The sequence below is a fragment of the Equus asinus genome, chromosome 14 (genome assembly GCF_041296235.1).
Source record: "Equus asinus isolate D_3611 breed Donkey chromosome 14, EquAss-T2T_v2, whole genome shotgun sequence".
Taxonomy (NCBI): Eukaryota; Metazoa; Chordata; class Mammalia; order Perissodactyla; family Equidae; genus Equus; species Equus asinus.
Window position 1 is genome coordinate 45472857 of NC_091803.1, and position 14764 is coordinate 45487620.

A 14764-nucleotide genomic window follows, 5' to 3' on the forward strand; every position below is an offset into this window, starting at 1 on the left:
GTCGTTATGAGGTGTCTCTGACGACCGTGCAGGAGAGTCGGGGTGCAGGGAGCTGGCTTGGGGTGACTCTTGCGTTGGTTTGGGTGAGAGGTGGTGACCTTGAGCAGGGTGGAGGCCACGGGGGCGGAGGGAGGATGGAAGCACGGGAGATGTGTTCCCAGGAGCCAGGGGAGGGAGAGCCCGCGATCTGGGGCGGTTCTCAGGGTTCTGCATGAACAACCGGGTAGGCCGGCCCTCCCCACCCACCCTGTCTGTGGTTTCTTTCCTTCAGACTGGGGAGAATTCTCAGAGCAGCAGAAACGCTGCGGGAAACGCCCTGTACCCCTCAAGTCCCCGAACCTGCTGACCTGATTCTTAGCCCGAACCCAAGATGGTCTAGCTGGACCGGGCCTGGGACCTTGGATCTGGGATCTGGGTGTGTGTGTCTGTGTGTGTGTGTGTCTGTGTGTGTGTTGGCAGCCTCATTACCCGTAAACGTGTGCCAGCCTCTTCCTGCAGGGTTTGGAGGAGTCATTTCCAAATACTGAGCTTACTTGCGAGTTCCCCACGCCTGGGCGAGGTGACATCCGCAAGGCAGAACTGGACCGTGGCTGGGCTTGCACGAGGATCGGAGTGAATGGCGTGGGCGGCCCGGGGTCTTTTTTTAGCTCCCCAGTGCCACAGGTTCTCACGTCCCGCCTCCTGAGGGTTGGCTTGTGTCAGCTCCTTAGAAGGAGCCCAGATCCCTGGACGGCGGCCCCAGGTGGAAGCAGAGTCCAGGCTCTCTGCCAAGGCAGCGCTTACATCCTCTATCTCAAGTAACCCCTGTCCCTGCCCTGTGGCGGGCATCCCATGATGACCCCCATTGACAGATGGAGGGTACTGAGGCTCAGAGAGGCGGAGTAATTTACAGGCTAATAAGGACTGAGCCAGGATCCGAACCCAGGCCGTCTGCCGTCAGTCTGGGTGCTTAACCATCAGGCAATCCTGCCCCTCGAGCTGCAGAAAAGGGCAGAGGGTGCCGCACAAAGCTAAAACAAGAAGAGGTAGCCAGCCGGGTTGGGGGCCAGGGTCCCCTGAGACGCCTGTTTTCTCTTTCTTGGCCCACATGGATTATCCATGGTGTCCAGATGACCCGGGGTGCCACCTCTGTCCCTGCCTCTCTGGTCAGCATCCCCACTGCCCAGACCGTGGGCTGTCCTGGGCCGTGCCCGGTGTCACTCAGCGCTGGCCTCTGGTCCCGGCTCCCCACGTTGCAGCTGACCGCCTCGGCTGGGGGTGGCCACCTAGGAGGCAGCGGGGCCGTGGTTACTGAGTTTCTAACTGCCAGGGACAGAGTGTGGGTCCCTGATGCCGTTTAAGGCTCCCGGGCCCTCCGCCTGGTTCCAGCGCTCTGAGGACACAGCCTGGGACACAATGAGGTGCCTGTTTGAGGCTGGCGCCTGCCGGCTCAGCCCCGGAAACCCCTGGCTCTTCCCTGTGTGTGTCCTCAGACCCCGCCCCGGGCTCTGAGGTGGCTCCGGGCAACCCCTGGCTGACCTGCACCCCGTTTTCTCCCTTCTTGGCTGGGAGTCTCATCCGCAGACCAGGCCGGGTGACCGGGCTCCTGGGGCCCTGAATGGGACTCGCGCGGCCCGGGCCCCATGCCAGACTCCCGCTTCCTCAGCGTGGATGAAGAAAACAAAGGCTGATTCTCTGGAGAAATGGCCTCAATCTGATCGGCCGGGGGTGACCCCCACCTGGCTTGTGAAACCTGCACAACAGCTCCTGACTGCAGCCTGGGCTGGGCGGACGGGGCCCTTTCTGGGGACAGCAGAGTCCTGCGTCCCCATCGGCTTTTACTGGGGGGGGGTCTCGGGCCATGGCACCCCACCTTCTCCCTGCCTGTCTGCAGGTGGGCATTCTGGGCACCTAATACCCAGAAGCATCCACTCCTATAAGGGTTTGCCAGAAAACCCAGAAGTCTAGAAGGAACCATTTTTTAAAAAAATTAAACTATCAACTTTTTTCTAATTTCCAGTTTTTCCCCTGATGTCCCTTTTCTGTTCCGGGATCCCATGTTGCATTTAGTTGTCACATCTCCTTAGTCTCCTCCAGTCTGACAGTTTCTCAGTCTTGTCTCTTGTGACCTTGACACTTTTTTTTTTTTTTCGTGAGGAAGATTGGCCCTGAGCGCACATCTGTGCCAGTCTTCCTCTATTTTACTTGGGACGCATGGCTTGATGAGCAGTGCTAGGTCGATAGCCAGGATCCAAACCTGCAAACCCCGGGCCGCTGAAGCAAAGCGTGTGAACTTAACCACTGCGCCACCCGGCCGGCCCCGACATTGACACTTTTGAAGAAGTCTGGCCACTGGTCAGGTGTTCTGGAGACTGTCCCCTCCTTTTGGGTTTGTCTGCAGCTTCTGGTGATGAGTCGGCAGTTCCACCGTGTTGATGGGCCCTCCTCCCTGTGATGTCAACCTTTGGAAGTTACTGTTTTCAGAAGGAACCTCTTTTACGGGACCAAGCGCTACTGGCAAGCGGGGGTTCCCCAGGAGAAGAAGGGGGGCCGTGGGCAGAACCCCACGCACAGTTGAGAGAGCAAGATAAGGGCTCAGTTTTGGTGCGAACGGCAGCCCCTCGGGGAGTGAAGCACAATGAGTACCGTTGAGGGAATGGAATCGTCATCGTTCCGGAGCCCACACGGCGTGCTGGGTGACTCGAGGTCCTTCAATGAACGGAGCGTTGTGGGGCGCCTCCTGGGGGCCAGGTGCTGTTTTAGGCGCCGGTGAAGCCAGTGACACCCCTGTCGTGAGCTTAAATGATCTCTGAGCTGCTGTGGGGCCCCCAGAGCCTGCTCTGAACCTCCAGCTTCATCCTCGGACCCCAAAATGGTCTTTGAAACTCGATCCAGGTGTTTGCAGACGTGGCCCTGACCATGGTCCGTCCACCTCCCTTAACTAGGTAGGATGCACTCCTCCCATTTTGCTGATGATGGAACCGAGGCTCAGAAATGTACAGTGGTGGGCCAGCCCGGTGGCGTAGCAGTTAAGTGCACATGTTCTGCTTCAGCGGCCCGGGGTTCGCCGGTTCAGATCCTGGGTACAGACATGGCACCGCTTGGCATGCCATGCTATGGTAGGCGTCCCACATATAAAGTAGAGGAAGATGGGCACGGATGTTAGCTCAGGGCCAGTCTTCCTCAGCAAAAAGTGGAGAATTGGCAGCAGATGTTGGCTCAAGGCTAATCTTCCTCAAAAGAAAGAAGAAAAAAAAAGAATTTATCTTAAAAAAAAAAAAAAGGAAATGTCCAGTGCCTCCTGCAGGGTCACCCTGATGGCCGGTCAGTAGGATCTGAGCCCTGGCTGGCTCCGGGCACCAGCTGCCTCCCGTGTGATCCAGGGTGGATGCCGTCGCTGCCCAGGTCCCGGGATTGCTCATCTGTGTAATGAGCAGGTGTGGCTGGATGACATCTGAGGCAGCCTCCAGGGCCCGACGGCCCGTCCCCTCAGCACCCGTGTCCGTGTCAGGCTTCCCAGTGCATAGAGGATGGGCTGGGTGGGCCCCTCTCTCAGCGTGTCACCAGCTCTGCGTCCCTTCCCTTCTCCCTTCCTGGCTCTGGGGTGGGAGCTCCTCGGTTTTCCTGGCTCCGCCGTCTCTGTGGGTGGGACGGGACTGGGATGAGGGCGAGGGGAGGGCTGTATCTGGGTCCCCATCGGCTGGGCTGACGGGCCACATTTGGCTGCCCCGTGTGGCTTATTATTGAGATGAAAAGCTGGACCGGCCCGGCCAGTTCCCAGCCCTCCTGGGCTCTGCGCCCCCTCCCTGCAGTTCCCGGCCCGCCCACATTCCTGCTCTCCTGGCACAGGGCTCTCTGGACAGCAGGAGGAATGCAGGGACCTTTGGGGCCTCTCATTTGGGACCCCAAACCCGAAAGGCAGAAGTGCTGGGTCTGTGCTCCAGAGGCTGGACTGGAATCCCAGCTCTGCCTTGCTCTCTGGCAGTGGGACTAATGGCTCTGTGCCTCAGTTTCCCCATCTGTAAGATGAGAGAACAGAGGGTGGTAGGACTAAACGAAGCAATTTCTATGTGACCTGCTTAGCACGGGCCGCGCATGGGGCCAACCCTCTGTGAGCGTTAACTAGCATCTTCCAGGCAACTGGGCAGAACCCGGATCTGGCCCGGCCTCGGTGGAAGACAGGATAAAAGGCGGGACCGACCCGAGGGGGCAGGGGAGAAGAACCTACCCCTCTCACTCATCAGTGGCACTTGCCAGTGTTTTCGGTCACAGCTTTATTGGGAGCTAACAAAGTTCACTCATTTAAAGTGTGTCACTCAACGGTTTGTAGTATATTCACAGAATGATAGGACCGCACTCTGTAATCGATTTTAGGACATTTTCATCACCGTTAGCACTCACTCCCCATCCCTCCCCCGCCAGCCCCTGGACCACTCACCTGCTCTCTGCTTCTGTGGATTTGCCTGTTCTGGACATTTCATAGAAATGGAGTCCTACAGTTTGGGGCCTTCGGTGTCTGGCTTCTTCCTCTGGGCGTCACAGTTCAGGGTTTCTCCACAGTGAAGCCGGTCTCGGGACCGAGTGGTAGTCCCCTGTGTGGGTGGGCCGCATTTTGTCGATTCATCAGTTGACGCACACTTGGGTTGTTTCCCCTTTTTGGCGTCATAAATAGTGCTGCTGTGAACGTTCGGGTCGGGTTTTTGTGTGGACCTCTTTCTTTTCTTTTAAAGATTGGCACCTGCGCTAACATCTCTTGCCAATCTTCTTGTTTTTTTTCTTCTTCTTCTCCCCAAAGCCCCCTGGTACATACTTGTGTATTTTTAGGTGTGGGTCCTTCTAGTTGTGGCATGTGGGATGCCGCCTCATCATGGCTTGATGAGCGGTACCATGTCCGAGCCCAGGATCCAAACCGGTGAAACCCTGGGCCACCGAAGCAGAGTGCACAAACTTAACCACTCAGCCATGGGGCCGGCCCCTGGACGTATGTTTTCCCATCTCTCGGGTGGGTATCAAGGAGCAGAACTGCCGGGTTATATGGCAACTTTATGCCGACCTTTTTGAGGAGCTTGCAGACTGTGTCCCAGAGCAGCCGCCCCACTTCACGTTCCCACCCCACTGTGTGTGGGTTCTGGTTTCTCCACATCCTTGTCAACACTCGTTACTATCTCTTTGATTATTGCTATCCCAGTGGTGAGAAGGGGTATCCCATTGTGATTTGGGGCGCTTGGCACGTTAAGTTTATCTGTTAAGTGCCTACGATGTGCTGGGAGTCCCGCAGGATTGTCACCTGGGGTTGTTAGCGGCCTGGACTCCAGGACCTGCCTGGGTTGGAATTCTGGCTCTGACGTTTAATTACTGTGTGACTTTGGGAAAGTTACTGAACCTCTCTGGTCCTCACTTTCCACATCTGTAAAGTGGGAATGATAATATGATTCCCCATCGGCCAACACCTACCTCACAGGGTTGTAGTGAAGAGTAAGAAGTGAGTAGGGAGCCTGGCACGTGGGAAGGAAATATGAGCTCCTACTATTAAGGTGCTTGTTGCTGGGTGCCAGCTCCTATGATTCTCCCAGCACCCCTATGAGTAGCTGTTAGTTCAGTGTTTGATCCTGTGGCCTCTGGACCGAGACTGCCCGAGATGGCTCCCTATTCACAAGCTGTGTGACCCGGGGCAAGTGCCTTGACATCTCTAAGCTTTGGTGTCCTTATCTGTAAAGGGGCGCACAAACCTCCCCGGGGGACTTCAGGTGATGGTGCCATTGAGGCGATGCCTGTGAACACGTCTGATTTCTGGTGAGGCGTGTGCAATAAGTGTCAGATTGCCACGATGCCTCTGTGGTCATCCCCAGTCGACAGATAGAGAAACTGAGGCACTTCAAGGATAAGGTGCTTGCCTGAGATGGTCCAAGCCATAAAAAGCCCAGCAGGACTTAGAGGCTGTTCCTGTCTGCCTGCAGCTCCCACTGAGCCCCCTTGTTCTCGACCAGGAGCGCCAGGCCCCTGGGGCCGGCCGTCCCCTGCGCCACGTCCCTTCCGGTGCTGGGCTTTGCTGGAGTAATGGGCCAGCCAGGGCGGCGTCCAGAGGGGCCTGCTCCTGCCCCACCCGGCGAAGGGGCTGGTTTGGGAGCTGGCCCCACGCCCCGAGGGACGGAGGCCCCGCCTGACTCACACGCAGGCTCCCGACACACTGAGGCCCGAGCCGTCAGGGGTTAAGGATTTGGGTTGAGACTCACGCGTCTGGGTGCAGCAGGCCAGGCGGAGGCCCAGTGGCTGGGGTGGGGCTGAGGGGCCCGGAGGTGCTCACAGTCCTGCTGTGGTCCGCCCAGCCAAGGGCGGGGGCTGTGGAGGGGGCTATGACCCAGCAGCCCAGCTCTTACCTGGATCCTCCATCCACAGTGCCCCCTTCTGAGCCTTCCTGGTCGCTCCACTGAACCCCAGCTTTCTCCACTGCAGGACTTCTCAGAGCCTTTACTGGCTCCTGAGCTTACTGAGGGGTTGGGCTTTCCTAACCGCCTTGCCTGACAGAGCCTTCGTTCTGGAGTGATCTACAGGACCGGGGGTCCCACTTTGGGAGAGGCTGCCTCCTCTGTCGACTTGGCAGAGGGTGTGGCCTAGGTCTTGGTCCCCAAGAACCGCCCGCAGAGCGGGCCTGGCGCAGAGCAGGCGCTCAGGCGGGGCTTGGGACATGGATGGACAGACTCACGGCGCTGTTTGCCGTGCCCATTTCTGCCCCACGCCAGCCAGCGGTCCCTGCCGTGTGGACCTCAGACTCGGGGGGTCCCGGGGACCCCGGGGAACCCGTAAGAATAAGAGCAATGATCAGACCGCTTCCTGGGCCCAGCTCGGGAGGTCCGCGTGCCGAGGGTCTGGATGGGTGCCTGGAATCTGGACGTTTCATGCTGCAGCATGCATTCCTCCACTGCAGGAATTCCGCTCTGAAGAGCTGGCGGCCCCTTCCGTCTTGAGGGTCAAGAGTCCTGCCCTGCCCCACCCTGGGGACACACCCAGCACCCGCCTCTTTCCTTATGGGAGCCTTTTGCCCATGAACCCCAAACTCCTCCTCGTCCTTCAGACCCAGCCACCACCACCTCCTCCGGGAAGCCTTCCCTGACCATCCCTGTCTCCACCGGGCCGGTCAGGAGGCTCCTCTGGGCGCCCCCAGCCCCCATGCCTGCCTCGGTCTCGTGACTGTGTCTGTAAATGCTGCTTTCCTCCTGGTCTAGGGGGTGAACTCTCAGAGGGTGAGGCTGTGTCTGTGTGCAGCGCCGGGCCTGGCACACAGTAGGTGCTTAATGAGTGCAGGTGCAATGAAACTTCTGGGTGCTTAGCTGCTCCGGCCCCACTGTGACTGGGACAAAAGGGTCTTCAATGGAGACTGAGGGACTAAGCACTAATCTTCTCTTACCAACCAACGCTGGCTGGCTGGATGATATTGACTGAGTGGCCTTCCCTCTCTGGTCTTTGTTTAAAAGAAACAACAACAAAGGCAGCTGGACGACAGTCAGTGAGGCTCTTTAACAACCATAATCACAAACTTTTGTGAGACTTACTATGTGCCTGGCTCTTTGCCTGCATAACCCGCTCCCGTTCCTAACAGCCGCCAGGAAAGGCACAGTTATTCCAAGGGCTTGATCTCGATGTTGCAGGCGGCCGCGTGTCCAGCCTGAACCTCGTGCTATTATTTTATTATTATTTTTTTTTATTTTTTATTTTTATTTTTGAGGAAGATCAGCCCTGAGCTAACTACTGCCCATCCTCCTCTTTTTGCTGAGGAAGACTGGCCCTGAGCTAACATCCGTGCCCATCTTCCTCTACTTTATATGTGGGATGCCTACCACAGTATGGCTTTTTGACAAGTGGTGCCATGTCCGTACCCGGGATCTGAACCGGCGGACCCCAGGCCGCTGAAGCAGAACATGTGCACTTAACCGCTGCGCCACCGGGCCGGCCCCTCGTGCTGTTATTTTATTCCCATGGAATTGATTTTGGTGGTTACTCCCATTTATGGCAAGGGCTTCTGGTTTTCTGTTTACAGTGGGGAGAGCAAGTACCCTTTTTAAATCAATTTATTTAAATATGAAGCGTGAGTAGATTGAAAGGAAAGTACCAGGTATGTGACAATAAGGGTACTTGCACAAAAACTTGTACCCGAATGTTCGTAGCGGCATGATCAGTAATGGCCAAAAGGTGGAAACATCAACGGGTGTCTGCATCAACAGATGACCGAATGAACACCATGCGGCATGTCCACCCAGTGGAATATTACTCAGCCATAAAAAGGGATGAAGCACCGACCCGCACAACCATGTGGATGAACCTCAAAAACACTATGTTAAGTGACAGAAGCCAGACACAAAAGGCCACATATTGTGTGATTCCAATTCTATGAAGTGTCTAGAATAGGCAAATCCATAGAGACAGGAAGCGGATGAGCGATTGCGAGGGGCTGGGGTCAGGGGGTGGGGAGTGACGGCTGACGGACGTGGGGTTTCTCTTTGGGGAGATGAGAACATTCTGGAATCAGATAGTGATGACGGTTGTATAACTTGTGAATATACTAAAACCCACTGAATTATACACTTTAAAAGGGTGAATTTTATGGTCTGTGAATTATATCTCAATAAAAAATTGGGGGACAAAAAGAAGAAAAGCGCTCAGCCAACATGGCAAAATGGCAGCATTAGAGTAAGTGACCAGAGGCGGGGCTGGTTACCCGCCCCCAGGTGCTGCCTCATTTCTGTGGCTTCAGTGACATCGTCCCCCAAGGGGACAGCCAGGCTCCATCTGAGGCCCACTGGGCAGCTCAGAGCCGGGGCCGGGGGGCTGGTGGGGACGCGGCCACTCCCCCCAGGCCCTCGCCCACCCCCGTCTTCTGCCGCAGCATCTCTAACAAGGAGCTGTCGGAGCTGATCGAGCAGCTGCAGAAGAATGCGGACCAGGTGGAAAAGAACATTGTGGACACGGAGGCCAAGATGCAGAGTGTGAGTGGCCCCGCCTCCCACCCCGGCGCCCCCCCGTGCCCCAGCCCCACCCGGGGCCTCGTCTGGACCGGCGGTTCTCCCCTGGGCATGACTCTGCCCCCCAGGGGACGTGTGGCCGCGTCCGGAGACACTTTTAGCCGCCACAGCTGGGGGAGTGCGGTGGGCTGGCATCCAGTGGGTGGAGGCCGGGGGTGCCGCTCGACGTCCCACAGAGCACAGGACGGCCCCCCACACAGAGTGACCCAGCCCCCCCGTGTCCACAGCGTCGGGTGGAGGAACCTCATGACTGCTGTTAATACCAGCCCCCAGCCCGGGGACCAAGTTCCCTCAGCTTCTGCGCCCTGTCTGGAGGACAGCCAGGCCCTGGTTACAATCCCAGTTTTGCCACTTACTGTGTGACCTCGGGCAAGTCACCTTACCTCTCTGTGCACGTGATTCCCTCTGAAGGGGCAAAAGTGATCGTCCCCATCTCCTGGGCTGTCACTGTCAAGAGTCAGTGAGATGACGCAGGTGTGGCATGGGGCTCAGTGTGACTGTCGGTGTCGTTCTTACTGCTCATGTCACCTCTGGCACAGCAGTCCCTGACTGGTCATCGCAGAGCTGGCCCCAGAAGCATCCCGGAGGTGGGGTTGCCAGACTTGGAGAATAAAATAAAGGAGATCCAGTTAAATTTGAATTTCAAAACACAAATTTGTTTTTTTGTACAGTATGTCCCACGTCCTCTTTGGGATATACCTACTGCAAAATCACCCGTCGTTTGTCTGAAATTCAGATTTAACTGGGTGGTCCGTGTTTCATCTGCATTCTGACCCAGGGGGCTAGGAGGCGGGTCCAGAGGAGGGGGGACAGAAGGGGGACAGGTCATGAAGGAGTTCAAAGGCTGGCCGGCCCCAGGGCTGTCCCCAAGTCCAGCCGTGGCTGCCCCTCCCTCTGACGGCCCAGCTGTCCACCCACCTGAGGGCCAGTCCGCAGGCGGCCCAGAGACCCCAGGGACGAGGTGGGTGGGGATGGCCCAGCGGGGGGTGAGCGTGGGGGCAGGAAAGGTGAGTGGGGACTCTGTTCCTGGTTGGGGCCCCTGCCCCTCCACCTCCCACCTCCCCTACCTCCTCCTACGGTTGCCTGCCCGCACCCTCCTCCCTGTACCCTCCTCCCAGCCTCTCCTTCCCAGCACCCTCCTCCCAGCATCCTCCTCCCAGCACCCTCCTCCCTGCACCCTCCTCCCTGCACCCTCCTCCCAGCCTCTCCTCCCCAGCACCCTCCTCCCTGCACCCTCCTCCCAGCACCCTCCTCCCAGCACCCTCCACCCAGCACCCTCCTCCCAGCACCCTCCACCCAGCACCCTCCTCCCAGCACCCTCCTCCCTGCACCCTCCTCCAAGCACCCTCCTCCCAGCACCCTCCTCCCTGCACCCTCCTCCCAGCACCCTCCTCCCTGCACCCTCCTCCCAGCCTCTCCTCCCCAGCACCCTCCTCCCAGCACCCTCCTCCCTGCACCCTCCTCCCAGCCTCTCCTCCCCAGCACCCTCCTCCCAGCACCCTCCTCCCTGCACCCTCCTCCCAGCCTCTCCTCCCCAGCACCCTCCTCCCAGCACCCTCCTCCCAGCCGCCTGTGATGTTTTTGCTCCTCTCTGCTGGCCACTGTGGTGATTGTTTCTTTCCTAAACGAAAACAGCTTTTTGGGGTGCGTCCTTTTTTCCTCCTAATAAAAGTAATATGTGTTACAAACATTTCAGGACTGATAAACAAGTTTAGCAAAGCAAATTAAAATCAGGTAGAATTCCACCACCAGAGAGATCTATCAGCTGTTAACACTGTGGTGTGTCTGACCTTTTCTTGTGTGTGTGTGTGTGTGTGTGTGTGTGTGAGAGAGAGAGAGAGAGAGAGAGAGAGAGAGAGAGAGAGAGAGAGGAAAGAAGGTCTAGCACTCTCGTTTTATTTGCTTAATGACTCATAGTAACAAGGATATATTTGGGAGATAATTTTGAACTTTTTTTTTTTTTTTTTTTGCTGAGGAAGATTTGCCATGAGCTAACATCTGTGCCAATCTTCCTCTTTTTATTTATTTTTTTAGTGTGTGGCTGCCAGCCAAGCATAGCTGCTAACAGAGCAGAGTAGGTTCATGCCCTGGAACCAAAACCCAGGCCACTGAAGCAGAGTGCCCTGAACTTAACCACTAGGCCACCAGGGCTGGCCCAGTTTTGAACTGTTTCTTAACTTCAAATGAGCAAACTTGAACTAAGACACTGTGCTTTGAAGACCAAATGGTCTAATCTTTTTCTTTCTTATCTCTTCCTTCCTCCCTTTCTTTTTTCAGAGGATATCATTATTAATTTTATTATCCATAAGTTCTCTTGAATTTTCCTGTTTTTTTTCAGTTGAAGTGTGAGTCACATAATGTAAAATTAACTATTTACAGTGTGCTCTTTGGTGGCATCTAGGACATTCACAGTGGCCTGCAGCCATCACCTCTGTCTGGCTCTGAGGCCCGTCCATCACCCCACAGAGAAACCCCACACCCATTAGCGGTCCCTCCCCGTCGCCCGGCCTCAGCCCCTGGACCACTCGTCTGCTTTCTGTCTCTGTGGATTTATGTATTCTAGGTATTTCATATAAACAGGATCCCACATGTGGCCTGTTTTGTCTATCCGAATTTTTAAATGCGCAGAAAAGTGGAAGGAGTTGCACAGAGAACATCGATGTCCCCACCACCCAGACTACCTGTCCCCTCGGCCGGGTTTGCTCTCTCTCCTCCGTCCCTCAGCGTGTGTAATTTATTAGCTGCCCATCCCTATGATTTCTTTTTACTTTAAAAAACCTTTTTAGGAGGTGTCACTTAGGTAAGGCCAATGGAAAGTGTCCACATCTTGAGGGCTCGCCCCGGTCAATTTTGGCGTCGGTAGGGACCGCATGGCCGTGGCTCAGGTCAGGATAGACAAGGCTTCCCAGAAACCCCCCGGTGACCCTCCTGAGCAGGAGCCCCTATGCGGACCCTCTCCCCTCCATCAGCTCCGCCCGGCTTTGTCGCCCGGCTTTGTCGTGCGGACCCCCGGGGCTCTCGGCTGGTGCACTCTCTCTCTCTCTCTAGTGTGTTTGCAGAGCGCTTCCCTCCACACTGGGCTCCTGGTGAACCAGGTAACCATTGATTCACTTTCCCCTTTTTGCAAAATTCACCTTTGACACTGTGAGCCCAGAAGAGCTTCAGATGAGCCGGTGGCGATGATGGAGGGGATGAAATTCCACCCCAGCCAAGAACCACAATATTTTGTTGTAATTTTTTTAACTGGCCAGACCCACCCCAGGGCAGGGGGCTGGCCCAGCTCCTCTGGCTTCCTGACACGTGGGCCTCACTCGGGCTCCTGGGGGCGCTGGTCCCACTCGCCCCTCCGCCCTCCTGGGGGTGCCTTGGAAGGCAGGCTGGACCCCTCTTATTCCTCTGAGAGGAACTTCAGTCTGCTCTGTACCGGGCACCACGTCACCTCCTCTTACTTCTTTTTCCTTTGGCCATTTCTTCCTTCCTTTTTCTTCTTAACAGCTTTATTGAAGCATATTTTACTTATCATAAAATGCTCCTACTTCAAGTGTACAATTCAGTAATTTTTTTGGTGGGGGGAAGATTAGCTCTGAGCTAGCATCCGCTGCCAATCCTCTTTTTTTTGGCTGGGGAAGATTGGCCCTGAGCTAACATCCGTGCCCATCTTCCTCCAGTTTATATGTGGGCACCCTCAGCTCTCCCCAGGCACGTGCTCTCATGTCTGCTGACTGCCCTCCCAGCTCATCCCCTCCCTGCACAGTCCCCGGCAGCATCACCTTTAAGGATAGGTGGGGCCATGTCCCTCCCTCCATAGAGCCGTTCCTGCTCTGGCCCTGCCCTGCCCCCCTCTCCCACTGCCTCCCCTGTCCTGCATTCCAGCCTTGGCAGCTTCAGTCATCAATCACAGCTTGCCCTTTCCTGCCTCAGGGCCTTTGCACAGGCTGTTCCCTCTGTTTCAAACCCTCTGCTCTTTCATCCTTCATTCTCAGCTTGTGTCATCACCTCAGAGGGTGACCACTGGAGCTAAAGCAGGTGCCCTTCCTTCCACCACTGGTGTGTGTCCTTGGTAAAGAGGGACTTGTATGAACTTGCACTCGCCGCTGTGAAGTTTATCGGAGACTTGCCAGGCTAGGGCGAGCCGTGTCTCTTTGTTCACAACTGCGTCCCAGAGCCCCCACAAGTAGACACTCGGGCTCTGCTGGCTGAGAACCGGAGGAGAGGCGAGGTGGGGCTGGGGGAGCCCCTCGCTGGCCCCTCTCCTCCCGCCCCTTCCCATCCCCACAGTGGCCACTGAGTCTCCCCTCCCTCTGTCCCCCGTCGTGACTCTCGCAGGACCTGGCCCGGCTGCAGGAGGGCGGGCAGCCCGAGCACCGCGATGTGGCCCTGCAGAAGGTGTCAGACTCTGAGAAGCTGCTGTACGTGCTGGAGGCGGATGCGGCCATCGCCAAGCACATGAAGCATCCCCAGGGGGACATGATCACCGAGGAGTAGGTCCCCCGCTTCGGGTCCCGGGGAGCCACTCGGGGCCAGGGCAGGAGGGCTGCGGCGCGCTCAGCGCTCAGGAGCTGGAGTCAGGGCTTGTCACATGCCTTACGCTGTCCTCGTGACAGCCCGTTTTGCAGTTGGGGAAACTGAGGTTTAGAGCACCGACGTCTGTTCTGGTCACTGTGTGACCGCGCTGTCTGACCGCCAGCTTGTGAGTACTCTTGCCCGCTGCCGGACGCCTGACGGCTTCTCAAGCTGGTGCCTCAGCTCAGATGTGGATAAATGGCCCCCAAGACGCTCCCTTGTCCCGACCCTCCCATCCTGGCAGGGGCAGGGGTCTCTTGGCCCCACAGCGCCCTGCACTTGTCCCTATTGTAGCCCATACTGCCCCTGGGGCCCTCGCTGGGTGGTGGGCCCCAGAGAACAGTGGACCTGCTTGTTTCTTCCGGAACCTTCTACGGCTTTGGGCACACAGTGGGCAGTGGGGAAAGGCTGATGGAGGAAAGTGGACGGGAGGAGGGTGTGAGTGATTGTCCACACCCCAAGGCCACCCCCTGCCCTTCCCGGCTGCTGAGCAGAAAGCCCGAAGCCAGGCTCCAGGGGGAGGAGGCCCCTCCTTGGGGGGCATGCGGGCAGCACCCCTGCCAGCTGGCCCTGCTAACTAGGGTGGCCGCTCTCCCGCTCAGCATCCGGCAGCTGAAGGAGCGCGTGGCCAACCTCCGTGGGAAACACAAGCAGATCTATGACCTGGCAGTGAAAGAGGTGAACCCGCAGGTCAACTGGGCAGCGCTGGTGGAGGAAAAGCTGGTACGGCCCAGGCGTCAGCTGGGGGGGCGCCGTGTGTGTGCAGGGAGGGCCTTCCACTTCATGGGTGCACAGCCCTACGGAGGGGGAACGGTTCCCGGTTTTTTCCCCAATGATCATGTTGGTAAGAAGAGCGAGGCTCGGAGAGCTGCAGTGCCTAGCCCAGGGTCACACAGCAGAAGCGGTAGAGATTGGGACCCTCCCGAGGTCGCCCTCCGACCCTGGCTCTTTGGAGTCCTGTCAGGCCTGGGGGGAGTGGCCAGACTTCTGGCCGGCCGCTGCCCTTCCTGTGTCCATGCCAGCCCCTGGGAAAAGCGTGGTATGCACCTAGGCAAGTGACCCCTCCCCACCGCTGCCCTGGCCGAGCCTCTGTTTCCCCATCTGTGAAATGGACGTGGTGACCACGTGGGCCTTGGAGGTGGCTGTGAGGTTAGATGACATGTGCCGATGCAGTGGTTGAGGTGACAGCCTGTCCCCGTGTCTGT

General features: G+C 57.2%; 1 protein-coding gene across 1 annotated transcript in view; it reads left to right on the plus strand.

The window, feature by feature from the left end:
- Window positions 1-14764, plus strand: part of PPL (periplakin) — a 43458-nt gene that overhangs the window by 11627 nt on the left and 17067 nt on the right. Inside the window, exons 2-4 of the mRNA XM_044747722.2 lie at window positions 8861-8960; window positions 13323-13477; window positions 14162-14282. Coding sequence (XP_044603657.2) covers window positions 8861-8960; window positions 13323-13477; window positions 14162-14282 — 376 coding nt within the window. The remainder of the gene's footprint in view (window positions 1-8860; window positions 8961-13322; window positions 13478-14161; window positions 14283-14764) is intronic.